Raw genomic sequence first — 25,082 nt, 5'->3', positions numbered from 1 at the left:
CACTCTGATTTGGTGTTTTTAACCTTAGTTAGGTCTTTTAGGGATCTTTAAGTGTAATTATGGGACTGGGGAGCAGGCTTAGCAGTTAGGAGTGCTGGCTGCCTTTGCAGAAGACCTGGATTGTATTCCCAGCTCCTACATGGTAGCTCACAAGTCTGTAACTCCAGTGCCAGAGGATTCTTAACACTCTCCTTATCTCTGTGAGCACTGGGTATACACACATACATGTAGACAAACACTCATATAAATAAAGTAAACATAAATCTTTTTCTAAGAAAAAAAGAACAGAAAGGCTGTGCTTGTTACAGCATAACTTGCTAAATGCAGTGAAGACAGTTTTCTCTTGTAAAAGCAGTGATGAGCCGTGTGGGAAAGGATGGAGTGACCTCAATGAGTCATCTCTTTAAATACCAAATGCATAGGTAGATGACTGTCCCAATCAGGGTGGGGTCCTAACCCTATCAGGAGAAATCAAGAGCCCATGAGAGTATTTCACCCCAAGGACATTGTTGCCCTTGTCCCTTCAATGAAGCCTGGACATGCAGTAATAATCCCCAGCCTTTCAGCCCTCTCTCAGGGGTTTAATTCCATTCTTAAAACCTTTCTTTTGTAATTGTTGCACTGGAGGCCCATGTTTCTCCATGATGTCTCTTTATATTCTGTTCTTAGATTGTGTAGAGTTTGGAAGCTTAACAAAAAAAAAAAAAAAAAAAAAAAAAAAGTCTTAAGTGTTTTAAAATTGAACATGGAAAAATTTAAAATCTGTCTACAGTTTAACTGACTCAGCCTAGTAATCCTTTTGTGTGTGTGTGTGTGTGTGTGTGTGTGTGTGTGTGAGCAAGCAAGTGAGAGAGAGAGAATCTAATAATTTAATGTGCATAAATTACTATGAAAGGGTCAAAGTGTTCTGCAATTGTTAGCTGTCAGGCTCAGTCATCATGAAAATGTAAGAATGAGTATCTGTCATATGAAACTGACTGTAGGTACATGGCATATAGCATCTATATAATATCTACTGTATACTAAGTTTCTAGATCCTGGGCACAGTGCTACTGTGAGCTTTGGTTTAGACCTTACTATTATTATCATCTCCATTAATGCCTAAGTGTTGAGCAAGCTGGCCAGGGGTCACTCAGCCAGTAATGAGTCTCTGGATAAGGACTCCGTCAAGTCTTTGTAAACAGTCTTTCCACTATGGTAAAGTTTCAGTCAAGAGATTGGTTTCTGTCATGGGATTCTGAGTTACATTTGAAAGCTTCTGGTCAAAAAGAGCTGCTTTTTTTTTTTTTTTTTTTGCAGCATATAACTGTCTTTGTTGTGCTGGGAAGTAGTTTCATATGAGCATCACTGAGCTAGGTTTTTCTTATTCGTGATGTCTGCATTAGCAGCATTGTGCTCTGTCCTGCAGATTCTGGAGTGATAACTGTTTTGTACCCATGCAAAGGGAAACACAGGAGAGTGGTTTGCCCACAGTTACATGGTGGGCAGGCAGACGAAGCTGCACTTCCCATTTATCTAACCTTTGGAGGATAAAATCCAGTCTCAGGCCTGCTGCTCTCTCTGCTTGATATCATAGTGTAGAGGCTCGAGAGGCACTTGTCGTCATCATTGAGCTATTTGAGTGGCACATTGCAGGTGAAAACCACACTGGTGTGGGAGGAGGTGTGAGTGGGAGATAAGGACATAGTGGGCACAGGCAGGGCTTTCTCCAGGTTTAGCTATACTATGTTTGTCTAGCGTGTATGGTGTCCTAGTCACAACACAAAATCCTTCGAAACAAAAACCTTTTGTCACTGTTAGGAAGAGTAAAAGTGTAAAATTTGAAAAATATTAATAGTATTGCTACTTGCCTAAGGTGGTATGTACCTTTAATCCTGGCATTCCAGAGGTTGAAGCAGGACTGTCTTAGTTAGGGTTTTTATTGCTATGAAGAAACACCATGACCGAAAAGCAAGTTGGGAAGGAAAGAGTTTATTCAGCTTACATTTCCACATTGCTGTTCATCATCAAAGGAAGTTGGGACAGGAACTCAAGCAGGGCAGGAACCTGGAGGCAGGAGCTAAGATAGAGTCCATGGAGGGCACTGCTTGCTGTTTAGTTCTCCATGGCTTGCTCAGCTGCTTTCTATAGAACCTAGGACAACCAACCCAGGGATGGCACCACCCACAGTGGGCTGGACCCTCCCCCATTGGTCACTAACTGAGAAAAATGCCTTACAGCTGGATCTCATGGAGGCATTTCCTCAACTGTGGTTCCTTCCACTCTATGACTCTAGCTTGTGTCAAGTTGATACACAAAACTGTCAGGTACAACTGACCTCTTGTCAACTTGACACACTAACATATCACTATTAAGCTAAAACCCTTCCTTTTTTATTTATCTCCAAAAATCTCACCTTAAAAACATAAATAGCTTTAATAAAAGACCCACAATTTTTACAAATTATAGCACATTGAAATTTTAGTCTCTTTAAAATATCCAATCTCTTTTAAAATCCAAATCTTTTGAAATTCAAAGTCTCTCAACTATGGGCTCCCATAAAATACTTTACTTCAAGAGGAAAATATCAGGGCACAGTTAAGTCAAAGCAGAATCAAACTCTTTAACTGTCCAGTGTTTGAGATCCACTCACAATCTCTGGACTTCCAAATGGTGTGGTCACTTCTCCAGCTCTACCCTCTGTAGCACACACAGCTTGTCTTCTGGCTCTAGATGGCTCCACTCCATTGCTGCTGCTGTCCTTGGTGGCTGTCCCTGGTGGCTGTCCCATGGTACTGGCATCTCCAAAACACTGAGGTCTTCCGTTGCAGCTAGGCTGCACCTTCACTCATATCCTCTCACAGGCTCTCTTCATGGTGCCAAGCGTCAACTTCTTTACATGACCCCTTCCGTCCTGGACCTTCAGCTGACACTGCAACTGCAACTTCACCAATGGCCTTTCCTGTCCCCTCACAGTGCCCAGCCTCAGCTGTTCTCCATGACCATTCATGCCTTCTAAACTATTGCCACCTGGGTGACTTTCACACATTACCAAGTCTGGCTGCCAGTACAAGGTACAACCTTGGCTATCTCTAGAACACAGCTTTGTGCTCTTCAGAAAATACTTCCCAGAAAATTTCACCTCATTGATGCTGGTCTCTTCTTAATCGCTGTTAATTTCTTAGCTCCAGCTAACCAGCATCAATTGTCCCAGTAATGTGAAGGCCTTGGTATCTTGTTAATCACAGCTGATTCTTCAGCCTCAGTTAGGAAGAACCACAGAATCTTAAATCAAAATAGCAAATGATCCTGTAGAGTCTTTAATCAGCCTTCTGAAATGTTACAAGCCAGGCCTCCATCTTCTGTACTGCTCTCAACATTCTTATCTTCCAAGCTCCTACAGAACATCCCACAGAGCTCTTAATACCCTATGGCCCTTCTAGCCTAAAGTTTCAAAGCCCTTCCACAATCCTCCCCCGAACATGGTCAAGTCTATCACAGTAACACCTGACACGCTGGTACCAATTTGTCTTAGTTAGAGCTTTATTGCTGTGATGAAGCACAGGACCAAAAAGCAATGTGGGGAGGAAAGGGTCTATTCAGCTCACACTTCCACACTGCTGTTCATCATCAAAGGAAGTCGGGAGAGGAACTCAAGCAGGGCAGGGACCTGGAGGCAGGAGCTCATGCACAGGCCATGGAGATGCTACTTACTGGTTTGCTTCCCTTAGCTTGCTCAGCCTGCTTTCTCTAGAACCCAGGACCACCACTCCAGGGATGGCACCACCCACCATGAGCTGGTCCCTCCCCCGTTGGTCACTGATTGAGAAAATGCCCTACGTCTCTGGATCTCATGGAGACATTTTCTCAACTATGGTTCCTTCAACCTTCACCTCTGATAATTCGATCTTGTGTCAAGTTAACACACAAAACCAGCCAGTACATTCTGGCTTTTATTAATGCTCTGCTACTTATTGAGATCTTGTCTCAGAAATAACACGTGATCGGGCATCAGGGTGCATACCTTTAATCCCAGCACTCAAGAGCCAGAGACCAGATGTTGCTGTAGTTTGAGGCCAGCTTGATTTGCAGAGTGAGAGTGAGTTCTAGACCAGCCAAGGTCCTATGGCAAAACTTTTTATCTCAAAATAAAATACTCTGTTTATCCCCAAATAAATAGTTAATTGAAATACTGTCCAGAATAAAGCTTTCAGTTTTAGTGTACATTCCAGTGTCTAAATTAGGAATTTGTCTGCAAGTGATATATTTCATAAAAACTGAACATGCTAAGGTTCTGCAGATTGCTGTAGGCAGTGGTGGTACACTCCCTTAAATCCAGCACCAAGGAGGCAGAGGCAGGCAGATCTCTGTGAGTTTGAGGCTTGTCTGGTCTACAGAATATGTTCAAGAACAGCCCCTGCTACACAGATAAACCCTGTCTACAAACAAGAAAACAACCAACCTAACCAAGCAAACAAAAGTTCCAAAACAGAGGGGACTGGATTTACGGCTCAGCAGTTAAGACCACAAGCTGCTCTTCCAGAGGACCAAGGTTTGACCCCAGCCCCTATGTGATGGCTCACAGCCATTTGTAATTCCAGTCCCAAGGGATCTGATGCACTCTTCCGGCTTCTCATAATGCATAGACATGCAGGCAAAACACCCATACAGACAAAATAATAAAATAACTTTAAAAAATACAAATTTTTGTTTTTGTTTTGAGATGGGGTTTCTTGTGTAGCTGTGGCTGTCCTGAACTTACAAACATTTGCCTGCCTCTGCCTCATGAGTTAAAAATAGATTTATTTTGTTTTAGTGTGTATGTGTGTATATGCACACGCATGTTTATATGTGCCCATGAAAGTTAGAAGAGGGCACCAGATTCCCTGGAAGAAGCCTTACAGGTACCTGTCATGGGTGCTGGGACTCAAACTCAGATCCTCTGCAGGAGCAGTGCTGAGCCATCACTTCAGCTCTCCCTGCAGATTGCTCTTTGTTGAAAAGTTTTGTAGTGTTTCCAGGAGGGAGCTCACCTTTTAGCAACAGCAGCTAAACATTGTGTCATGTTGCTAATTGAAGTGTGTGTCAGGATTGGTGGGAAAGTTTGACCCTTTGCTTACAGTCCTGTGGCCTGCGTTACTAATCTAGCTTCTTGGTGCCTTGTTTCTGAGATGAGGAGAATACCTGCAGTTTCTCAGACCTGTGTGGCCAAGGAGGAAGACCTGGATGCTCACCCTTCTCTGTCTCATGAGTTGGCTGTGGAGCTGCATCCATAACTGTGGCTGAGCAAGTGAATCTAGACCTGTCTGTTCTCATACTTGTAAGTCTCCGGAGACTCTGAAAGCAGTGCCAGGACAAACAGCAATCCTGTTCCTTTGGGAGAAGAACAGAGCTGTGAAAACATGTGCTTTATCACAGAACACAGAGTCTTCATATGAGTAGCTTGGAGCTGGGTTTCCTTATCACTGCCCCCTGCAGGCACAGGGGACCTGCCGAGACACTGCTTGCCTTTCTTTCCTGTGAGGCGATGGCAGAAAATAGTTTTATGTTTGCTGATTCATTCTTGGAGTCTTCCTGCCAGGCTAGTTTTGGTTAGCTTGTTGTTTTACTGGGTTTTACAGTTTGTGGGGAGAATAGGCCTTCTGTTGGTGGGCTGTAAAGATTAACTTCCCCTGAGCACTAGGGAGGTGTCTGGGCATATCTGTTGTTTACTTTTTTTTGTCTGTTGTCCAGACCAATCTGACTCTCGTTCAGAGGGATGTACTTGGGTGCCACAGCTGGGGTCATGATGCCAGAGGAGCAAAACAAACGAGGACTGTGCTCTGATGCAGCCACAGTCACACCCTCTGGCCATGCCAGGAAGAAGCCTGCTCCTGTTAGAGAACTGGACTCTGACTTGAGCACCTTCCCTAAGTATGAGTGAGATCTGAATGATGAATGCAAACACAGAAGTTGGGGTGGGAGGTAGTTCAGCAGAGGGACCAGCCTAAGCAAACAATTTGTGACAGAGCATCATGTGTCTGAGACCTAGTGTGCTTGGGAGGAGGGTCAGAGCCCTACAGGGACATAGACAAAACAGTGACTGACACTGAAGAGTTTGAAACAGGAAGAAGGTGCTGGCACAGTCAGGCTTGTGTTTTGAAAAGGTCACTTGGGCTGTGTACACATCTTACAAGGAGACTAGAGGGATTGCTTGGGATCAAGTAAAAGGCAGTTATCGTCATACTGGTGAGAGACTTGGAGTGATGGCAACACAAACAGAGCTAAGCGAATGCATTGGTGGCCTGGTTGAAAAGTAGAACTAAGAGAACCCGGGTAAGAACATAAGAACTGGAGTTGTTCAAGGATCTCCAGATTCCTAACTGTGGTCTGAACTGTCAGATGGGAAGAGGGAAGACCATATGGGGAGAGGGAGGGAGAAGGCTTACATGAGCTGGGACAAAGTCTGCCTTTGGACTTTGATTAGTCAGTGTTTCACCAATGTGGCAAGTATCTTAGAGGAATAAAGAAGGAAATGTTTGGCTTATAGTCCAGAGCCTTCAGTCATTGGTGGCTAACTTCATTGTTTTGGGTCTGAGATGAGGTGCAAGGGTGTGGTGGATCAGAGCTCACGCCCAGGAAGGAGAGAGAGACAGAGACACCAGGAACAAGACATCCTTCAGAGGCACATCCCTAGGTCATCTACCTCCAGCCAGGCCCACCTTTCATAGCTCACTCAGTATGACCTCACCAGCAGATTAACCTGTTGATACAGTTAACACCCTCAGGAGCTAATCACCCCTCAACAGTTGGCTCCATCTAGGGACCACAACTTTAAAACATGGGTCTCTTGGAGGACATTCCATATATAAACCATTTAAGCACCATCAAGTTAGACACATGAAACAGGAAGTGACTGCATAAATAAGTCTGAGGTTCCTAAGAAAGAGGCCTGGTCTGGAGACTGGAATGTGTGGGAGGGGGCCTGGGGCTAGGACCTCCAGCTCTCTGCCTGCGCAGAGGGAGCTAGAATAGAAACAGGTGAGAAGCACAGGCAGATGTGGAGGAAAATTCTTGGTGCATGGGGTTGGTAAGTGGGTGCCGAGGGAAGCATGCCTATTAGGTTAGAGACATGGTTGTTGATGGCCTCTTGAGCTGTTTGGGTGGAGAGCTGCAGGTGAGACCCAGACTGGCGTGGGCAGAAGTGAGAGTAGAAGGCTTGTTTGTGTGTGCTGTCAGGAGGGTGTGTGTGGCCTGTGTAAGATTTGTCTTTTTCTTGGTTTTCAGAAAAAACCTTGCTGTGTAATAGTGGTTGGCCTGGTACTTGTGGCAGTTCTGCTTCAACCTCCTGAATGCTGGGATTACGGTTGTGTTGCCATGCACACTTTTAGTTTTCTTTAAGGTAGAAGAAGCTTGAAATTTTCTAAATGTCATTGAAAAGGGATCCACTTGAGGAAGAGGTTAAATAATACAAGAAAGGTGTTCAACACACACTGAGTGCCTGCTTTTGTCTGCTGACACATTCTAGTGGACAGCACAGACAGGCTTGTTGTAGAGTTTCTATCTGCTGGGGAAGCAGGTGTGAAGGAGCTAACACATAGTATGTCAAAAGTGATCAGTCAGTACTATGAAGAAAGATGAGCCGAGTAAACCAGAGTGAAAGTAAAAGGTGTTAGGGATGCAGGGCAGGTTGGTACCAGGTGGCAGCTGTTAATGATGCTGAAAGGCCTCTCCAGAGTGGTGACATGTGAGCCTGGAATTGAAAGGAGAGCCATAAGATATGGTGGGGAATGGAGGGTGGCATCCAGAGTTGTCGGGGGTTGGGGGGAACAGAATGGTGACTAGGGTCAGATCATAGAAGCTTGGCAGCCATACAGATTCTGAACTTACTTGGTGATGTGGGAGAATTGAACAAATGAGGGCCATTGGCTCCCCTTGTGTGAGCCACATTGCCTCTTTGCTGCCTCAGAGCAGTTTATGGAAGGAAGAGTTTGTTTGGGGGGTCAGTTTGATGGACAGTGCACTGTGGCAGGAGCTTGAGGGCCTGGTCACATGTCCACAGTTGGAAGCAGAGAGCAGTGGATGCTGGTGCTCAGCCTTCTCTTTTACCACCCAGGACTCTGGCCATAGAGGGTGCTGTCCACAATTAAAGTGGCTCCTCTTACCTCAGGTAATCTAATCTAGGCAATCTCACAAGCATGCCTGGAGGCTTATCTACTAAGTGATTCTAGATCCTGTCAAATTGACACTATTAACTGTCACACACTATAAGATGGTCCCTCTGCCTACTGTGTGGAGAAGAGCTATGGTATGGGAGAGGAGAGAAAAGCCAGAAGCACAACAGTAAGGCAGGTAAGTGTGGCAGTGATGATAGCCTTGTGATGAGAAGTGGTCAAAGTGGCCGGTCCTGAGAGCATGAAGTCCCCAAGCAAGCAGATCGGAATAGGAGGGCATGGAAGATGTACCCTTCACACACAACAAGAGGTCAGAGGGGGGGCACAGGCAAGTCCCTTTGTAGGCTTGCTGACAGGAAGTTGAAGGAGTCTCTGTGTGATAGCTTCTAGCGTCTCTGTGAAGGAGAAGCCGCCACATCAGCTGTGAGGGAAGGATGTGATGATGCCAGTTGGTGAGGTAGACTGAGTAGAATGAGGTATGGTACGCATGGTGAGGAAAGAGGGCAGGAGGGACAGAGTGACTGTATTGAGGTTCCCTCTGAAGCTGGTAATGGCAGCATCGTAGACCTGACAGTTGATGGATGTTAGCTTAGGTGGAGACCAGTCATCAGAGGATGGAATTGTTATCTTAGGATGGAGTTTTGCCAAAAATTGAGACCAGAGGTCAGAAGTCATGACTGTTGAGTGTCTCTCATTCTAACAGCAGTCCTGCTGAAGGGCTCCACCTGGAAAATTCAGGAACAGGAAAGCAGATAGGTTGGTCATGGGAAGGTTTGGCAGGCCAGGGGAAGATCCTCTGGGAGCATTTGAGTAGGTAGGCTAGCTGGAAGGAGAGGAGACCATGTGGAGAGGCTAGCAAGGAGCTGGAAGTGCCCCAGTTCTACATTGGGCCAAGATTCAGAATGTGATCAGTCATTGTAGGTGGCTTTGGGGTGGAGGAGCAGGTGGTTGAGAGACTTGAAAGGGAATAGGGCTGATTTGGATAATAGGGCTATATGGCTGTCCTGTTGGAAAGAATGCTGTGGCCTGAGGGCATTGGCTAATAATGGTTGGGCAGGGCTGGATGTGAGGATCGTGTAGGCCTTTGTCAGGAAGGAGAGGTGAGCTGGTGCCAGGTTGCTGTAGGTAATGGCATCACACAGAAACATCTCGGGAGAAGTATGGCTTTTAGCTGCAGCTGTCCTATCCCAGGCCTATTTCTCTCCTTTTTGGCCTGCTCATTTATTGTTACTGGCTGCCCCCTTGGCACTAAGGAGTACAGTGCTATTAGCGTGTGAGTCCCACCAGCTGTCCCTCTCCCTGTCCTCCTCTTGGGTGGGTGGAGTGTGGGTGCCCTCAGTAGGTGGCCTGCAAGGAGGTCCTCACGAGAGGACTGTAGGCTTCACATGTGTCACACTGGCTGGTGAGTGTATCTTGTTCTGCCACCGTGGGTTGCAAAGGACACAGTGAGCACTGTCACTAGTGCCAGGTTAGTGCAGTCAGCATCTGTCCCGCGTGTTCTCTCCTTTCACAGCACTGGAGACTCTGCATCCCCACTAGCTTTTGGCTTGAGATAAGCGCTAAAGAGGTGACAGTGCCGCCTGCTGTGTGCCTACTTTGCCCCTTCAGATTATAGCAAGACTTCTTTCCTGGGGTTGTTCATTCTGGGGTCTGGGACTGCTTGTCATCCAAAGTTCTTACAGTAGGAAGTCAAGATTCAGGAGGTTTGATGATTCACGTTGCACCAGTCAGCTGACAGGTGTCCATGCCTGGCTTGGAACCTGGTTGTGTTTGAGTCTCACAGGCTATTGGGAGGTTCTACCTCACACTTGCCCTGGTTCTTTATTCCCCCTCTTTTTAGTGGGAAAACAGTTGTGTTCTCTAAATATATCCAGAGCCCACCTCAGCCAGAACCATGGTATGCTATATTTAAAGCTCGTCTCAGCTGAAACCGTAGTTTATTTAGGATCCATCTTTTAGCTGGAACCATGGCATATCTAGGGCCCATCAATAAGCTAGAACCATGGATACAGAGATCCACTTGCCTCTGTCTCCTGAGTGCTGGATTAAAAAGGCATGCACCACCATGCCCGGCCATCTGATATTTCTTGAACTACCTGGTAGCCATAGCTCATGGGAGAGGCCTGTTTCCCTCCTATGGCTGCTGCTGGGTGTATGCCGGTGGTGAAGTGCTTGCTAGTACATGGCAGGCCATGGGTATCCCCAGCCCCCTAGGCTGACCAGAGTGTACTTTTGCCTTAGTCCTGATAGGAAAGGTGATTGGGAGATTCCATACCTGGGTTGTAAACCAGCTTCCACCTGGAGAAAGTGCCTGTGTTTTGAACTATTAGTTGTAGCTTTGTGATTTGTGTCAGTGAAAACAAAACCACATTTAGGTTGTGTTGTTAATAGCTTACAGATTAATTCTCTGTGCATGCTTTTGAACTTAAGCTCACATGAGCTTATGAACACAGGCTCTCTAGACTGATTTTCTGGATTCATCCCAGCTCTACTTGGAAAGTTCTTTGGCTCTTGTTTTCTAATCTGTAAGATTCATACAGAGTTTGCCTTGGATTCTGGCCTGCTTCACTTACTGCCCTTCGGCTGAACCACACTGAATTTGTGCGGAGCCTGTTGTTCCATATTCAGTTGCTGGTTGTACTCTTTAAAGCCACCACTCTCGCCTGCTGGTGTTTTTCTGAAACCAGTAAAGTACTGCCTCTGAGATCTTCCCTATTCCTTGAAAAAGAAACTGTAAACCAGTAAGTAGCCTCATGGCCAGAGCAGCCAGCAGATCAGACTTACCTGGGCGTAGTAATTATAGAAAAGCTAAATTTTTCAGTTGCAATCTGAACTTTCCTATAAAGTCTGGGTTTTGACATTTGGGGTAATCAGAGCAACTAACACCCTTGGGTCAGGGTCTCTGAGGGTGCCAGTGCTAGCCATTGAAGGCTGCTGCTCTCCTGTCCCTAAGATTCCGTCTCCCTGACACCTTTCTTGACATTTCTTTCCTGGCCTGCATAAACCTTCAAGTGTGTAGCCCTGCATTTAGTCTTGTTTTGGTGTCTCGTATGGTCAGTGAATGGCCATACTGGAGAGATTTGTTGTTCACTGGCTTGGCATCAGTGGTATTCTAAAGCAGATGGTTGGAGACTCAGGGACCACCTCTTTCTAGCACAGGCTTGGCTGCGTCAGATGCGTCTGCCTGAACCCTAAGAGTGCTTCTCATGACCATAGGAACCTTATGTTTAAGTTGGCAGCAAGAATGTATCTGGTGTGTCACACAAGCTTGTCATTTAAGCATAACACACAGGTTGATGGAAGCTAGATCTTGAGGCCAGTTTTGTGGACTTCTGTTGGAGGTGGGTGCGCCACTCTTAGAAGAGTCATGTCCTCTAAGGACAGGGTCCTTGTTGTACAGTTCCTTTCACAAAACATCACAGGCCTTATGGCTTGATATTGGTCATCTGGGTATTCTCTGCTGTTTTCTTAGGTGTGCAGTGAGAATTCGTAGGCCAGCCAGAAGGTTAGACATTACCACCTCTAGCCAGTCCTGTTCCTTGATTTTCCGAGCAAATGGAACTTACAACTTCCTGAACTGTGTCTTAGTACTGTTAGGATGCCTAGGGCCCTCATCTAGACTGCTGGCTCTCAAGAGAGTGTGTAGAAAGGCTTTGGTGTGTTTTCTTTCTACCTTCTTCCTTTCTCCCTTCCTTCCTTCCTCCCTTGCCCCCTCACCTGTTTTGGTACTACCTAGGCCTGGGGACCTAACATATGTACGTGGAGTATATTGGTGGCTGGGGTCAGGAGTATTTAGCTAATATTTAGCTCTTATTTTGGTGGTACCAACCTAAAAAATGCTTAGATCCTAGAAAATGTGCAAAAAAGGGGGGGGGGCTGGAAAGATGGTTCAGCAGCTTAGAGCTCTGGATGATCTTCTAGATTTCCAGGTGCTGGGTTTCCAGCACCCGCATGGTGGCTCACGACTGTCTGTAACTCTATTTTCAGGCGAGCTGATGTCCTCTTTGGCCTCTTTGGGTATCAAACATGCATGTGCATAGGCATGCTTGCAGGCAAAACACCCAAACACATAAAAGGTACTTGGTTCCAAGCCTCGTGACCTGAGTTCAATCCCAGGGACCCACAGGATGGAACTAGTGAACAGACAACTGATAGTTGGCCTCTGATAATCACATGCACACTGCTGCCCTTCTCCCACTATTTAAATAATGTAATTTAAAAGACCCAAACATCGCTTCTCTACTATTTAGTTAACTTCCAATATTTGCCTAACTTGTTTCAGTATTTTCTTATCATATTTTCTTGCATAGTTAGATGTTTTGTGTTAGCTATTTTTAACATACACCAGCTATGCAGAGGAGGTAGTGCATAGACCGCAAAGCCAAGACCTGGGTTCAAATCCTGGCTCCCCCTTTTTTAATGTGTAATGTGGAAAAATTCCTTATTCCCATGATGTCCGAATTTCACATTGAAATATTCATTCTCATTGGAGGGAATTTGCTCAGGGAACAAAGACTGGTACCTGCCAATATCATTCAACAGGCTGAAGCAGGAGGATCATGAGTTCCCAGTTAGCCTTGGCTACATAGAGAAACCTTATCACAAACCACAACACAACACTGCAGGGGAAAGGAAGTGCTGTTGTCATTTAGAAGGTAGAGGCGTGCACAGGATGGCTCCAGAATGTCAGTAGTACCAAGGATGTGAGCCTCCTCTAAACAAGAGAGAGATTAACAGTAGTGCCAGTGCACAGGGTCCTGTGAGTGTTAGGTGAACTGAGCATGAACTTACATTCATGCCTAGCACAGTAAATCCCAAAGGCTGCCATTACTGCTGGGATAGATTGTTGCTTCCCATTATATCAAAATTTGAGTGTTCCACAGTCTCATAAATATTCTTTCCAATGGTTTCCAGATACTTTGTAGCAAGCCTTTCTCTTTTGTAAGTGTTGCATGCTCCTAATGTGCTTTTTTCTTCTTCCACCAGATGAAATTAAAGCAGAAATAGAAAAACAGAGGTAAGCAGCAGTGCTTCCTCCTTTTGGGGGTACAGCAGGTGGTGACCATGGGAACCCCTTTCCATGCAAGTTTACTCTTAAATTTAAAGGGCGGCACACCTCTGCTAGCACAGTGCTTGCTCACCCACCAGACCTCCCAGGCTGGGCAGGTGACCAGCCCAGGGCTGTGTGCTTGGAGGGATGTTAGAGAAGGCCAGGTGAGGCCTTTACACCTTCTCTTGAGGAGGAAGCAAAAGCCTTGTCTTGTGTGGAAGGGGCAGCTTGCTGTGGTAGTACCTGCCCCTTATCTTGATGGGGCCAGCCAGTCACGGATGAGAGATGTGGCTCTGGCATGGCTGCAGCAGGTCCAGTCCAGGATGCCAGTGAGTCCACTCACAAGTCAGGGCTTTCTGCACGTGACATTCTGGTGTTTTTTTTCTCAAGTTACATATACTCAGCTTGTAACCACATTGCCCCAAGATAGAGCTCCTAGCACGTTTAACTAAGTGCTTACCAGCAAAATGGGAAAATAAAGTGGAGAGAAGTGACCTCTTTTTTCTTCTTCTTCCTCTTGGCCCTTTCCTGCTTTTCCCTAGGCTTGGCGCTGCGGCTCCACCAAAGGCAAACTTCATTGAAGCTGACAAGTATTTCCTTCCATTCGAGCTGGCCTGCCAATCCAAGTCCCCTCGGGTGGTCAGCACATCCCTGGACTGCTTGCAGGTACCATGTTTAAACTTGGTGTGAGGGGTTCTTCAGAGCCACAGGCACTCCTTTACCTGTAGCCATGCTGTCCTGGCACCAAGAATGCCCCTGGAGGTGGTGGTGCAAGAGCAGTTAGAATCTTCCTTTGTGGAGATCTCACAGTGGAAAGGGGGTTCGCGCTTCTTAGCAACAGTAGACATTTCCCCAGAGGTACATTGCTTGTAGGTCAATTGTGTTTGATAAACACAGGCACATGACATGCCCCCAGCCTCATTGTTGATGGCATTAATGCATACTGTAAGGTGTAGAAACAGGTACAGCCACACTTGATGATTCGTGGAAGTTCTGATCTACAGTTGCTATGAACGTGAACTAGGCAGCCCCAAGAAGTACAGGCTTGGGTTCCCCAGTTCTTCAGTTTGGGTCAGCTGATTATAACTTTATTCTCTGTGTGTTTCTATTTAAAGACACCTCTTAATATGCATCATTGGCTCATTAACATTGTGTTCACAGCCAGCAGCATAATGAAGTGCTTGATCCAGGTTTATCTAACCTGCAGTTTTTTGTAAGCAGTCCCAGCCTTAACTCTATGAAGCACTTTTCTCACACACTAAGAGGGTGTTTAAAAGAGCACAAAAGAGAAAACTGTGAAAGGCAGGCAGTGAAAACATCACAGAAAAACCACTTTTTATGGAGGAAAATCTGAAAGAAAGCAGTGTCACCTTGTTCCACCTCCACTGTGATTTGGGATTTTCACTGTTCAATGCATTTCTACAAGTAACCACAGAAGTTCCACAGAAGCTCATTTGGGGCTTTCAAATACATGTGAGTGAGTGAATGAGTGAGCGAGCAAGTGAGTGAGTCAGTGAGTACATTTGAAACCAACAGTCTGCAAATGATGAGGACTGACTGCAGTTAGAGCTTCAGTGATGTCCTCATAGATGATCTCTAACTGCTGAAGACTCAGGAATTTAGAGGTGGAGGCTGTCCAACAATGTCGTTAAGAGACAGCTTAGGCTCCTTAGTTCACAGTTCCCAAGCCACATTTTTTTCATTAGCTCCAAGTTTCTGATCATCTCTTAACCTTAGTGAAAGTATATATATGTATATGTGTGTGTGTGTATATATATACACATATATATATGTATACTTTATAAATTTGTATTTTATGTGCATTGGTGGTTTGCCTGCATGTATATCTGTGTGAGGGTGTTAGAGCCTTTGGAACTAGAGTTAAAGACAGTTGTGAGCTGCCATGTGGATGCTGGGAACCAAACCTGGGCTCTCTGAAAGAACAGCCAGTACTTTTAACCAGTGAACCATCTCTTCAGCCCAGGAAGAAGTTTGAATATATTGAAGTTCAGCAGCAATTCCTAGAACAGGGAACCTGAACAGATGATTCTGTTCGAGTTGCCTAGAGAGTTGTGTAAGAAGGTTTGTGAAGTCTCATTCAGATGAACATTTCTTGAGAAAGAATGTCATTGATTGGTTCTGTGTGCCAAGACATAGAACTGCAAAGTGGCAGGGCACACCATGTTTTTGGCATCCTCAGTATAATATTTACTCGATTAATCTCTTTTCTTTAATATGCATATACTTTAGAATTGATGACAGTTTTTTTTCTTCCATAAAAGCAGTTCTTCCAAATGAAAAATCATCTTTCTCATTACAGATAATTCTGTACATGTTGTCCTATGTGAAGCATCTAATGAGCCAAGAATTCTTAAATGGCATGCTCAGTCCTATTTCTATCCTAAAATATTTGATGCTGTGAATGTTTGGTGAGGAAATTTGACATAAGCTTAATTTTAGTTGTTTTCTCCGCTATGATGAGATTTAGTTTGGGAACTGGTCCCAATGGCTAACACATTGATGTCCTAAGAATGATAGCATACAGTCTTCATTGGGCAGTCAGCCCTGCCCAGGTGCTTCATCCCCATTACCTTGTTTAAGCTTCATAAGTGTTTATTTGCATTCTTGTTTTTATTTTGTTTTTTTTTGTTTTGTTTTGTTTTGTTTTGTTTTTTCAAAATAGGGTTTCTCTGTATAGCCCTGGCTGTTCTGGAACTCACTCTGTAGACCAAGCTGACCTTGAACTCAGAGACCCACCTGCCTTTGCCTCCTGAGTGCTGCTTCATTCTTGTTTTAGAGTCAGGGGGTCTGAGGCTTAGATAATAAAGTGGCCAGTTCAGTTCAAGTCCTCCTGTTCAATAAGTAGGGGCTTGTTTGGGTATGTAGAACTTCCTAATCCCACACTTAGGATCTGGTCTGTTGTCTGCTTTTGTGGATAATTTGATTGGAATACAGTGGTCTCAGCTTGGGCTTTGATAGCTGAGTCTCACAGAACACCAGGCCCTCTCTCATACCTCTGGAGCATGAGCAGTCTAAGATCAAGGCCCTGGCTGATTTGCTGAGGACTGTGGCTCAACTTGTAGACTGCCATATTCTTATTGTGCCCTAGTGTGCTAGCATACAGGCCAAATTTTTTTTAAATTCTGAGACAGTTTCTCTGTGTGGCTTTAGCAGTCCTGAAACTGCTAGACCAGGCTGATAACCACTGCCTGACAAAGGCATAACCTTTTAATGATCACTTTTGGTTCTGGGAGTTAAGAGTATGGATCTAGGAGACACAACTTCCAGTTATAGCAACAAAGAGATGTGTGTTTTTTCATTTATCTGAGGCTGCCTTCTCACCGTGTGGCTTTGGTGACAAGTTGCAGTGGAAACCAACTGACCTGTGTATGTTCAACGCCTGGTCCTTTATGGGAAGGATGGCTGGCCTTGTTGTTAACTATCACCCTCTGACCTGGCCTTTTCAGTGACTGCATTAGTGTCTTCACTCTGTGTGCTTGCATGATTTTTAAACACCTTGGTGTTCTGTTTCACTTCAGCCCACTGGGAGTCTTGAGGCTGAAGGTGTGTGGTTCTCCTTTTGGGTGGAATTCTCTGGAGTTCAATAGGTACACTAGGGCCACTTTGTTTAGTATACAAGGTGTAAAGTGCTACCCTCTTTATGACTTTAGGAAGTAGATGGGAACCCTGGAAGACTGAATGGAAAGGAGCTTACCCTCTGCTGCCTTGCTGAGCCTGCTTGACTGGAATTTCCTGGCAGTTGAGGAAATTCATGTCTTGGAAACCAAAGGCCAGAATCTAGGGATAAAGTCTGATTTTGACAAGAGTGGAGCCAGCTGAAGTCACCTACACTGTGCTTGTCATTTGCTTATCTTGGAGAAGTGACAGGGACAAAGGAGCTTTAGGGTTTGCTTTGTAAATAGAACAGTTGGCACAGATGCCCCTCCCTTCTGGGAGAAGCCTAGAGACTCCTGCTGCGGCTTCTGCAACACTGAGGAGCCCTGGGCTCCTGTTCTTTAGCACTGGGTGACCCATACTGCCCAGAGGCAAAGCCTGTCTTGCCTAAGTTAATGTTTTCTTCTGATTGCATATTAATATTTTTTGGAATATATTTCAACTTAAAATTAACATATATACTGTTATTAAACCTTGTTCATAATAAAACATACAAAAATAGAATTTTTTGGTTTTTGTTTTTGAGACAGGTTCAGCTTTTTTGTGTAGCTCCAGCTGTCCTGGAACTCACTGTGTAGACCAGGCTGGCCTTGAAGTCACAGAGATCCTTCTGTCTCTGCCTCCTGAGTGCTGGGATTACAGGTATGCACCACAACACCTGCCTTCAAAAATAGAATTTTTCTTTTTCTTTTACTGTTTGTTTGTTTGTTTGTTTGTTTGTTTGTTTGAGACAGGGTTTTTCTGTGCAGCCTTGTAGACCAGGCTGGCCTGGAACTCACAGAGATCCACCTGCCTCTGCTTCCCTGAATGCTGGGATTACAGGTGTATGCCTCCACGTTCAGCTCCAAAAATATAAGTTTTAAAAGGTCAAAATAAAAATTAAATACAAGTCATGTGTAGGCAGAGATAAGCGGAGCTCTGTGTGGTGGAGGCCAGCCAGGGCTACACAGTGAAACCCTGTCTCAAAAATAGCCATAACAGTGGGGCAAAGAGGGATGCCTCATTGCTAAGAGCATTGGCTGCTCTTTCAGGGGACTCAGATTCAATTCCCAGTACCTATGTGGTGGCTGATAGTCATCTGTAACTCTAGTTCCAAGAGATCTGATGCCCTCTTCTGGCCTCCACAGGCACCAGGCATGCACATGATGAATAGACACACATGTAGGCAAAACACTTATACACATAAAAAATAAGAATAATTATTTTTCAATTAGGTATAAATTAGTGCTGGAGATGTGGTAGAGTGCTTGTACAGCTTGCATGAGATCCTGGATTCAGTGTTCAGTACAGCATAGAATGGCCATGGTGATTTGTATCTATAATCCCAGCACTCAGGAGAGAGAGGCCAGGGGATCAGAAGTTCAAGGTCTTGTGTACATTAGTCTCTGTCTCAAAAGGAAAAAAAAAAGATAAAAGTGGCATACCATTTTCATTTTACATCCCAGTGAAGTCTGTAGGAAACAATTGGCCCAGAGTGTCCTGTTTTTATCACATATGTTGTATTTTAGCTCTTTCTGCTGTTTGGTTTTGTGTGTAGGGGTTTAGGTTCTGTGTGGGTTAATGGTGGCTTGTGTGCATGTGAGTACATGTGGAGGCCAGAGATGACCCTTGGGTTATTCTTCAGGAGTGTCCACATGGTTTTTGAGACAGGATCTCTCACTGGCCCTTGGGGCTCAATGATAAGGCTTGGCTGTCAGGCCAGCAAGCCTCAGGGATCTGCCTGTCTCTACTTACTGGGCACTGGAATTACAAGGGCCTGTCAGCCACTATTCCTGGCTTTTTATGTGGGTACTGGGGATCAAATTCAGGTCTTCATCATTGCATGGCAAGCATTTAATGACTGAACTACTTCCCTAGCTCTTAATTAAAGTTAATTATTTAATATTATTATATTTGAGACAGAATATCTACTGTGGTTGGCATGGACCTCGCTATATAGACCAGAGACCTGCCTGGTTCTGCCTCCTAAGTGCTGGGATTCAAAGCATGGCCCTGTTTTTGTTTTTCGACACAAGCTCTTGCTATGCAACTTAAGCTGGCATCAAATTCATAATCTTTCTGCCTCAACTTCCTAAGTTCTGGGATTACAGGCCTGTGCAAAAAGCCTATCTGACCAAAAGCCCATTTTCTATTTTTTGGTGTTTGAGATGGAACCCAGATTTGATTTTGAAGCATCAAGCTGCTTCCTGGTCCCAGGGAACTTCCATTTTGAACATTGATATTTTGGGAGTTGTAACTCATCCACTCATATCTCAGTGTTCATGACAGAATTTGAATCCTAATGTCAAGAGGGAAAAGCAGAGTCAGAACTGGACACTTGTCCACCCAAAGCCAGCTCTATCCTCCTAGGATCTTGAGCAACAGGTCAGGGTGGGATGAATGGCTCTGGCTTGTCCTCCATTCTGCCTGATTTCTTCCCAGTCCCAGAGTTGGGCTTGAACAGCAGAGGGGCAGGCAGTCAGCTCCTTCTGTCACACTAGTGTGCGCTATGTTCCTGCTTAAGCGGCTCTTAATCTTTTTCTGCTTATTCAGCAAAGGTGCTTTGTAACTTATGATGGAGAAAGCAACTCAGAAATGTTACAAGCTTCTGCAGGATGGCCACTTGCATAGTACGGTGGCGCTGTGGGCATCCTCAGAGCACTTGCTTGTCTATCTTGTATCTTGGCTTGTGAGCAGTCAAAAGACTACACACAGAACAGCAGCGTGCTCCCATTCTTACCAGCTTCCTGAAGCAAAGTGTGCCTTAGAAGTCTGAGCCTTGGGGGCTAGAGAGATGGCTCAGTGGTTAAAAGCAGTAGCTACTTTTCCAGAGGACCCACGTTCAATTCCCAGCACCCACATGGCAGCTCACAACTGTCTGTAATTCCAGTTCCAGAGGATCTGACACCCTTACTTAGACAGACCTGTAAACCAAACACCAATGTACATAAAATAAGAATAAATAAATCACATAAAAAATAAGTTTGGGCCTTTTGTCAGGCTGACCTTTAGAATAACCTAGACAGTTGAGAGGAAAAAAATGGTTTCCTGAGCTTCCCCTCCCTAACTTCTAGTTCAGTAGCTCTGGGTTGAAGTCCAGGAGACTGCATTTTTGTGAGCTCCTCTGGACGATCCTGAATCTCAGCCAGGTGTAGAGCTCACCCTCACCTCTGCCTCCCAGGTCTCTCTCTGTCCCAGGGTCCAGATTGGGTATGAGGTTGCCTGCCCAATGGGGGATGTTAAAGGTTGTGCTCAGAATACCTGTGCTTGCCTGGCTCCTGGGAGCAACTGTTTCCATGGGAACCAGATGTTCAAGGCCAACCATTTCTCCTGGCTTATTATCTAGCCAGGCAGAAACTTATAACTTTTTTTTTTCTATGTGCAGAAACTCATCGCATATGGACACATCACTGGCAATGCCCCTGACAGTGGAGCTCCTGGGAAGCGCCTGATCGACCGGATTGTTGAAACCATTTGCAATTGTTTTCAGGGTCCTCAGACGGATGAAGGGGTTCAGCTACAAATAATTAAGGTATTTCTGTTTGCCTGGTCTGGGTGTGAGAGTGTGGGTTAATTTACCCTGTGTTGGTTGGAACAGAAGTGTTGATGTGTTTCTTAGATCTTCTCTTAGTGTCACAATTTATGAGCATGCAGTAAGCCCAGAAGAGTAGGGTCAGCTGTGTCCCAAGTAAACAATCCCACTAATGATGCTGTAATCACCTGTGGATTCATTTGCTTGAGAATCCTCTGGTATATCCCCTGGAGATCCTGGGTTCCAGCCAAAAGAGTCTATGAGTCTTCATTAGTACTTTTTGGTTTTTCAAGACAGGGTTTCTCTGTATAAATATGACTGTCCTGCACTCTCTATGTAGACCAGGCTGGCATTGAACTCATGGAGATCTGCCTGCCTCTGCCTCCTGAGTTCATTGGTACCCTTAATGCCTGAACCCGCCCCGTCTCTTGCAATCTCAGCTCTTCCCTGTTCTGTGTCTACTGCCAGGAAGGGCTTGGCATGAGCTGGTACCACCAGTGTGTCACGAAATGAGTGGGATGGTTGAAGGCATCCTTCCAGATCTTAGGTCCTGGGTATCTCAGCTATGTGGGAGTCACTCCATGCCAGCTGCACTGTCTTAAAACTTTTTGAACCCAACAGGGAGCTAGGAGCCATCCATGAATTGGTATTCCTGTGGATGAGGTCAGGGAGTGTGTTTTCATTTTAGTTTTTTTTTTTTTTTTTCGTTTTAGGTTTTGTTTTTGTTTTTGTTTTAACCAGTTAACACTCAGAATTTTATTTATTTAGAGGTTGTTTGTTTGTTTTTGATACAGGCTTTCTCTTGTGTTTAACTTTGGCTGTTCTGGAACTCACTCTGTAGACCAGGCTAGCCTTGAACTCTGAAATACGCCTGCCTCTGTCTCCTGAGTGCTAGGATTAAAGGCATGCTCTAGCACCACCTGGCTTGAAAAAAAAGTTACTTCCCACCTACTTCAACACAGCTTATATACTACAAATGATGTAAATTTTAGGGAATTAGCAATGCTTTTTTAACTCCAAACAGTAGGAAGTTGGTTCTGGGTACTAATTATCCAGATGATTTTGCAGGACCATCTGAGAATTTAGAAAAATCAGGCTGGATATGTTGATATACACATGTACTCTTATCACTTGGGAGACCAAGGCAGGAGGATTGCTGACAATTTGAGGCCAGCCTGTATATAACAAGTCTCAGGGCAACCAGGATTATTGAGTGAGACTTGCTTTAAAAAAACAAAACAGTATCCAAGAGGGTTCCCCAGTAATAAGAATAGGGCCCATCCCTGACATGAACTCATGGGCTGGCTCTTTGATCATCTCCACTGGAGTGGGGAGCAGCCTTGTGAGGCCACAGAGGAAGACAGTGCAGCCAATCCTGATGAGACCTGATAGACTAGGGTCAGATGGAAGGGAAGGAGGACCTCCCCTATCATTGGACTGGAGGATGGGCATAGGAGAAGAAAAGGGAGGAAGGGTGGGATTGGGAGGGGATGAGGGAAGAGGCTATAGCTGGGATACAAAGTGAATAAACTGTAATTAATAAAAATAAAACAAAATTTAAAAAAAAAAACAGAAGAAAAAAATGCACACAAGTTTAACATAAAAAAACAAAACAACAACAACAACAACAACAAAAAACTGGCAAAACCCCTCACTGTTCTAGAAAAATTTTCCCAGGAGGACTGTGGGCATTCTGGAAGGTAACCATTTCTGATCTGTCTCAGGCTCTTCTGACCGCAGTGACTTCCCCACACATTGAAATCCACGAGGGCACTATCCTGCAGACGGTGAGGACATGCTACAATATCTATCTGGCCAGCAAAAACCTCATCAATCAAACCACCGCCAAAGCCACACTCACCCAAATGCTGAACGTCATCTTCACCCGCATGGAAAACCAAGTGGTAAGTGACAGCTGGGCTGCCCACATGTCCTGCTGACATCAGCTCATGCATGTGCATGGCCACTGGCACTTGAAAGTTTATCCTTTCCTGACACTTCTGATTTTAAAACCAGAGTGCAACTCAGCATGGGTTTTGAAGTTTGGTCATCACATTCTAAGTTTGCTTTGGATTTGTTTCCTTTTAAAAACTTCATACTGGACTAGAATATAGCTTAGTGATGGAACCCTTTTCTAGTATATTCAATGCCCTAGGTTTAACCCCCAACACCCAGAAAAACAGCACAAAAGTTTTATCAGCTGCTTGAAAATTTTTAAAACAATAGTCTGGTAGATTTATTGTTTGTTTGTTGTTTGTTTTGGGTTTTTTTCGAGGCAGGGTTTCTCTGTGTAGCCTTGGCTGTCCTGGACTCACTTTGTAGAATAGGCTGGCCTTAAACCCACAGGATTCACCTGCCTCTGCCTCCACCTCCATGATTGCTGGGAATTAAAGGCATGAACTAGCATGCCTGGCATCTGGCATAATTTTTGTTTCTTACTGAAATGCTAGAACTATTTAGATGGAATCTTTTCTCTATTGTGTTTTAGTTGCAGGAGGCCAGAGAATTGGAAAAACCAATCCAGTCAAAACCTCAGTCCCCCGTGATCCAGGCCACAGCAGGATCTCCCAAGTTCAGCCGATTGAAGCAGAGCCAGGCCCAGAGCAAACCAACGACTCCTGAAAAAATAGAATTGCCCAACGGTGACCATGCCAGGAGTAGCCTAGGAAAAGTGAGCTCAGAAAATGGAGAAGCTCACCGAGAAAGAGGCTCATCATTCTCTGGAAGAACTGAGCCTTCAAGCGGTGAGCAGGTGTCTTCTTGGGGTTATGAGACACACTGGGAAATGTTGGCTTGTGGGGCAGCATGTCTATTCTGGGCCTTTCCTTGGCTTCCCCTATTCTCTTATTGAATGGGACACAGCCAGTGAGGCCTGATGGAAGTCCTGGAATAGAGCCAGCTGCTGCTGCTTCTTGTCAGCCTTAGCACAGTTGGTGCAGTTTGGGGCACTTGGTCTCCACAGGGAGTTAACTAGGTGATTAATCACTTAGTACTTGGCAGTCTGGTTCCATGTATAAACCCCTGTGAAGAGCTAGAACACCAGATGGGCAGGCATGTGAAGGAACAGGTAGATGGCATGGAGACAGCTTGATTTTTTTTTTCTTAAGTTTTTAAAATTTGTGCACTGTGTCTGAGCATGGATATTCATGTGTCATAGGATACCTATAGAGGTTAGACTATAGCCTGTGGGAGTCGTTTCTCTCCTGAGGATAGTACACATGGAGTCAGGCTTGGCAGTAAGCATGCTTACTTGCTGAGCCATCTTACTTGTCCTTTGTTTCCATTTTTAAACAAAATAATATGCCAGGCCTGGTTATAATCAGACAGTAAATGATTTATTAAGCATAAATTATGATGACTTAGGAATGTCTGCATCTCCTCCTGAGCCACTGGAATGAACCAGATCCAGAAGTCTTTGGCTAACATGACCTTGTCTTTCCTGGGTGGTTGTAATTCTTCACTCACGATCTTTGCTCTACACAGCATATTTCCAGTTGATGTCATCTCTGCTTCAGTTACATGACGGATGACACCTTTAGACAGCATCTCCTCCTAGGGCACGCACATTGGACATCTTACTAAAGTGCAGTAGTAACCGTGGCTATGCAAAGAGAAGAACAGTCCTTTCTGGGCTACACCAGAGTGCTTTCTCAGTGGCACATTCTGGGCTTCAGCCAGAGTGTTCTTTTAAAAGCATGAGTAAGGTCCCAGGCTCCCTTGGGATTCCCTATTCTCTGCCAGTCAGAGCAAAAGCTATGCCGTTCCGCCTTGACTGCTTGTAGAGCCTTATGAGAATGGGCTCTGCCTACCTCTCTGTCCTTTTCTTTAAATTTAAAATTCCCCTTTTCTCTTTTTATCCCCTCCCTTCCATCTCCTCCCTTTTCTTTTCTTCCCCAGTCTCTCTCTCTGGTGTATGTGCCTATATTTGGGGTTGTGCACCTACAGAGACCAGAGGATGGCATCAGGTGTCCTCCTCTATCAGTCCCTACAGTATAGAAGTCTCAGCAATCATCCAGTCTCCTCCTGCATTCACCTTTGGAGTGCTAGGATTATAGGGGTGGATCATCATGACTGCTTTATATGGTGCATGGGCTCAGACCCAGGGCTTGGTGCATGCTGGGTAAACATTCTACTATGTGAACCACATCCCAAGCTCGTGTCTGTCTTTTTATTATTTGTTTGTTTGGTTTTGGTTTTTTGAGGCAGGGTCTCTCTACAAAACCATGGCGATTCTGGAACTCACACTGTATAGACCAACTTCAGCTGACTTCCAACTCACAGTTATCCACTTGCCTCTACCTCCTGAGTGCTGGGATTAAAGGCATGCACCACCATGCCTGGTCTTTGTCTTTTATAAGCATATCTTTTTTTGAAATGCAGTTTTGCATCATAGTGACCCATTTGAAATGCACAATATAAGCTAGGTATGGTGCATACTTGCAATCTTGGCCTTTGAGAGCCTGGGGCAGGAGGATCACTGTAAATTCAAAACCAGCCTGGGCTACAGAGATCCTTTCTCAAAAAATAAGACCAATTGCCTGGTGTGATGGCGCATACATTTAGTCCCTGTACTTGGGAACAGAAGCAGTCAGATTTCTGTGAGTTTGAGGCCAGCCTGGTCTACATAGTGAGTTCCAGGACAACATAATGAGACCCTATCTTAGGGGGGAAAGGAAAGGAAAGGAAAGGAAAGGAAAGGAAAGGAAAGGAAAGG

The 25,082-nt window shown here is 45.0% G+C and overlaps 1 protein-coding gene across 1 annotated transcript in view; it reads left to right on the top strand.

Moving 5' to 3' along the window:
* Arfgef2 (ADP ribosylation factor guanine nucleotide exchange factor 2) overlaps nt 1-25,082 on the top strand; it is an 88,452-nt gene that overhangs the window by 3,763 nt on the left and 59,607 nt on the right. Inside the window, exons 2-6 of the mRNA XM_055595963.1 lie at nt 13,119-13,149; nt 13,725-13,848; nt 20,222-20,368; nt 22,093-22,272; nt 22,857-23,112. Of these exons, the coding sequence (XP_055451938.1) occupies nt 13,119-13,149; nt 13,725-13,848; nt 20,222-20,368; nt 22,093-22,272; nt 22,857-23,112 (738 nt within the window). The remainder of the gene's footprint in view (nt 1-13,118; nt 13,150-13,724; nt 13,849-20,221; nt 20,369-22,092; nt 22,273-22,856; nt 23,113-25,082) is intronic.

The sequence above is a fragment of the Psammomys obesus genome, unplaced genomic scaffold, assembly GCF_907164565.1.
Source record: "Psammomys obesus unplaced genomic scaffold, mPsaObe1.curated_primary_1811, whole genome shotgun sequence".
Lineage (NCBI taxonomy): Eukaryota > Metazoa > Chordata > Mammalia > Rodentia > Muridae > Psammomys > Psammomys obesus.
This window is presented reverse-complemented; position numbering and strand designations above follow the sequence as displayed.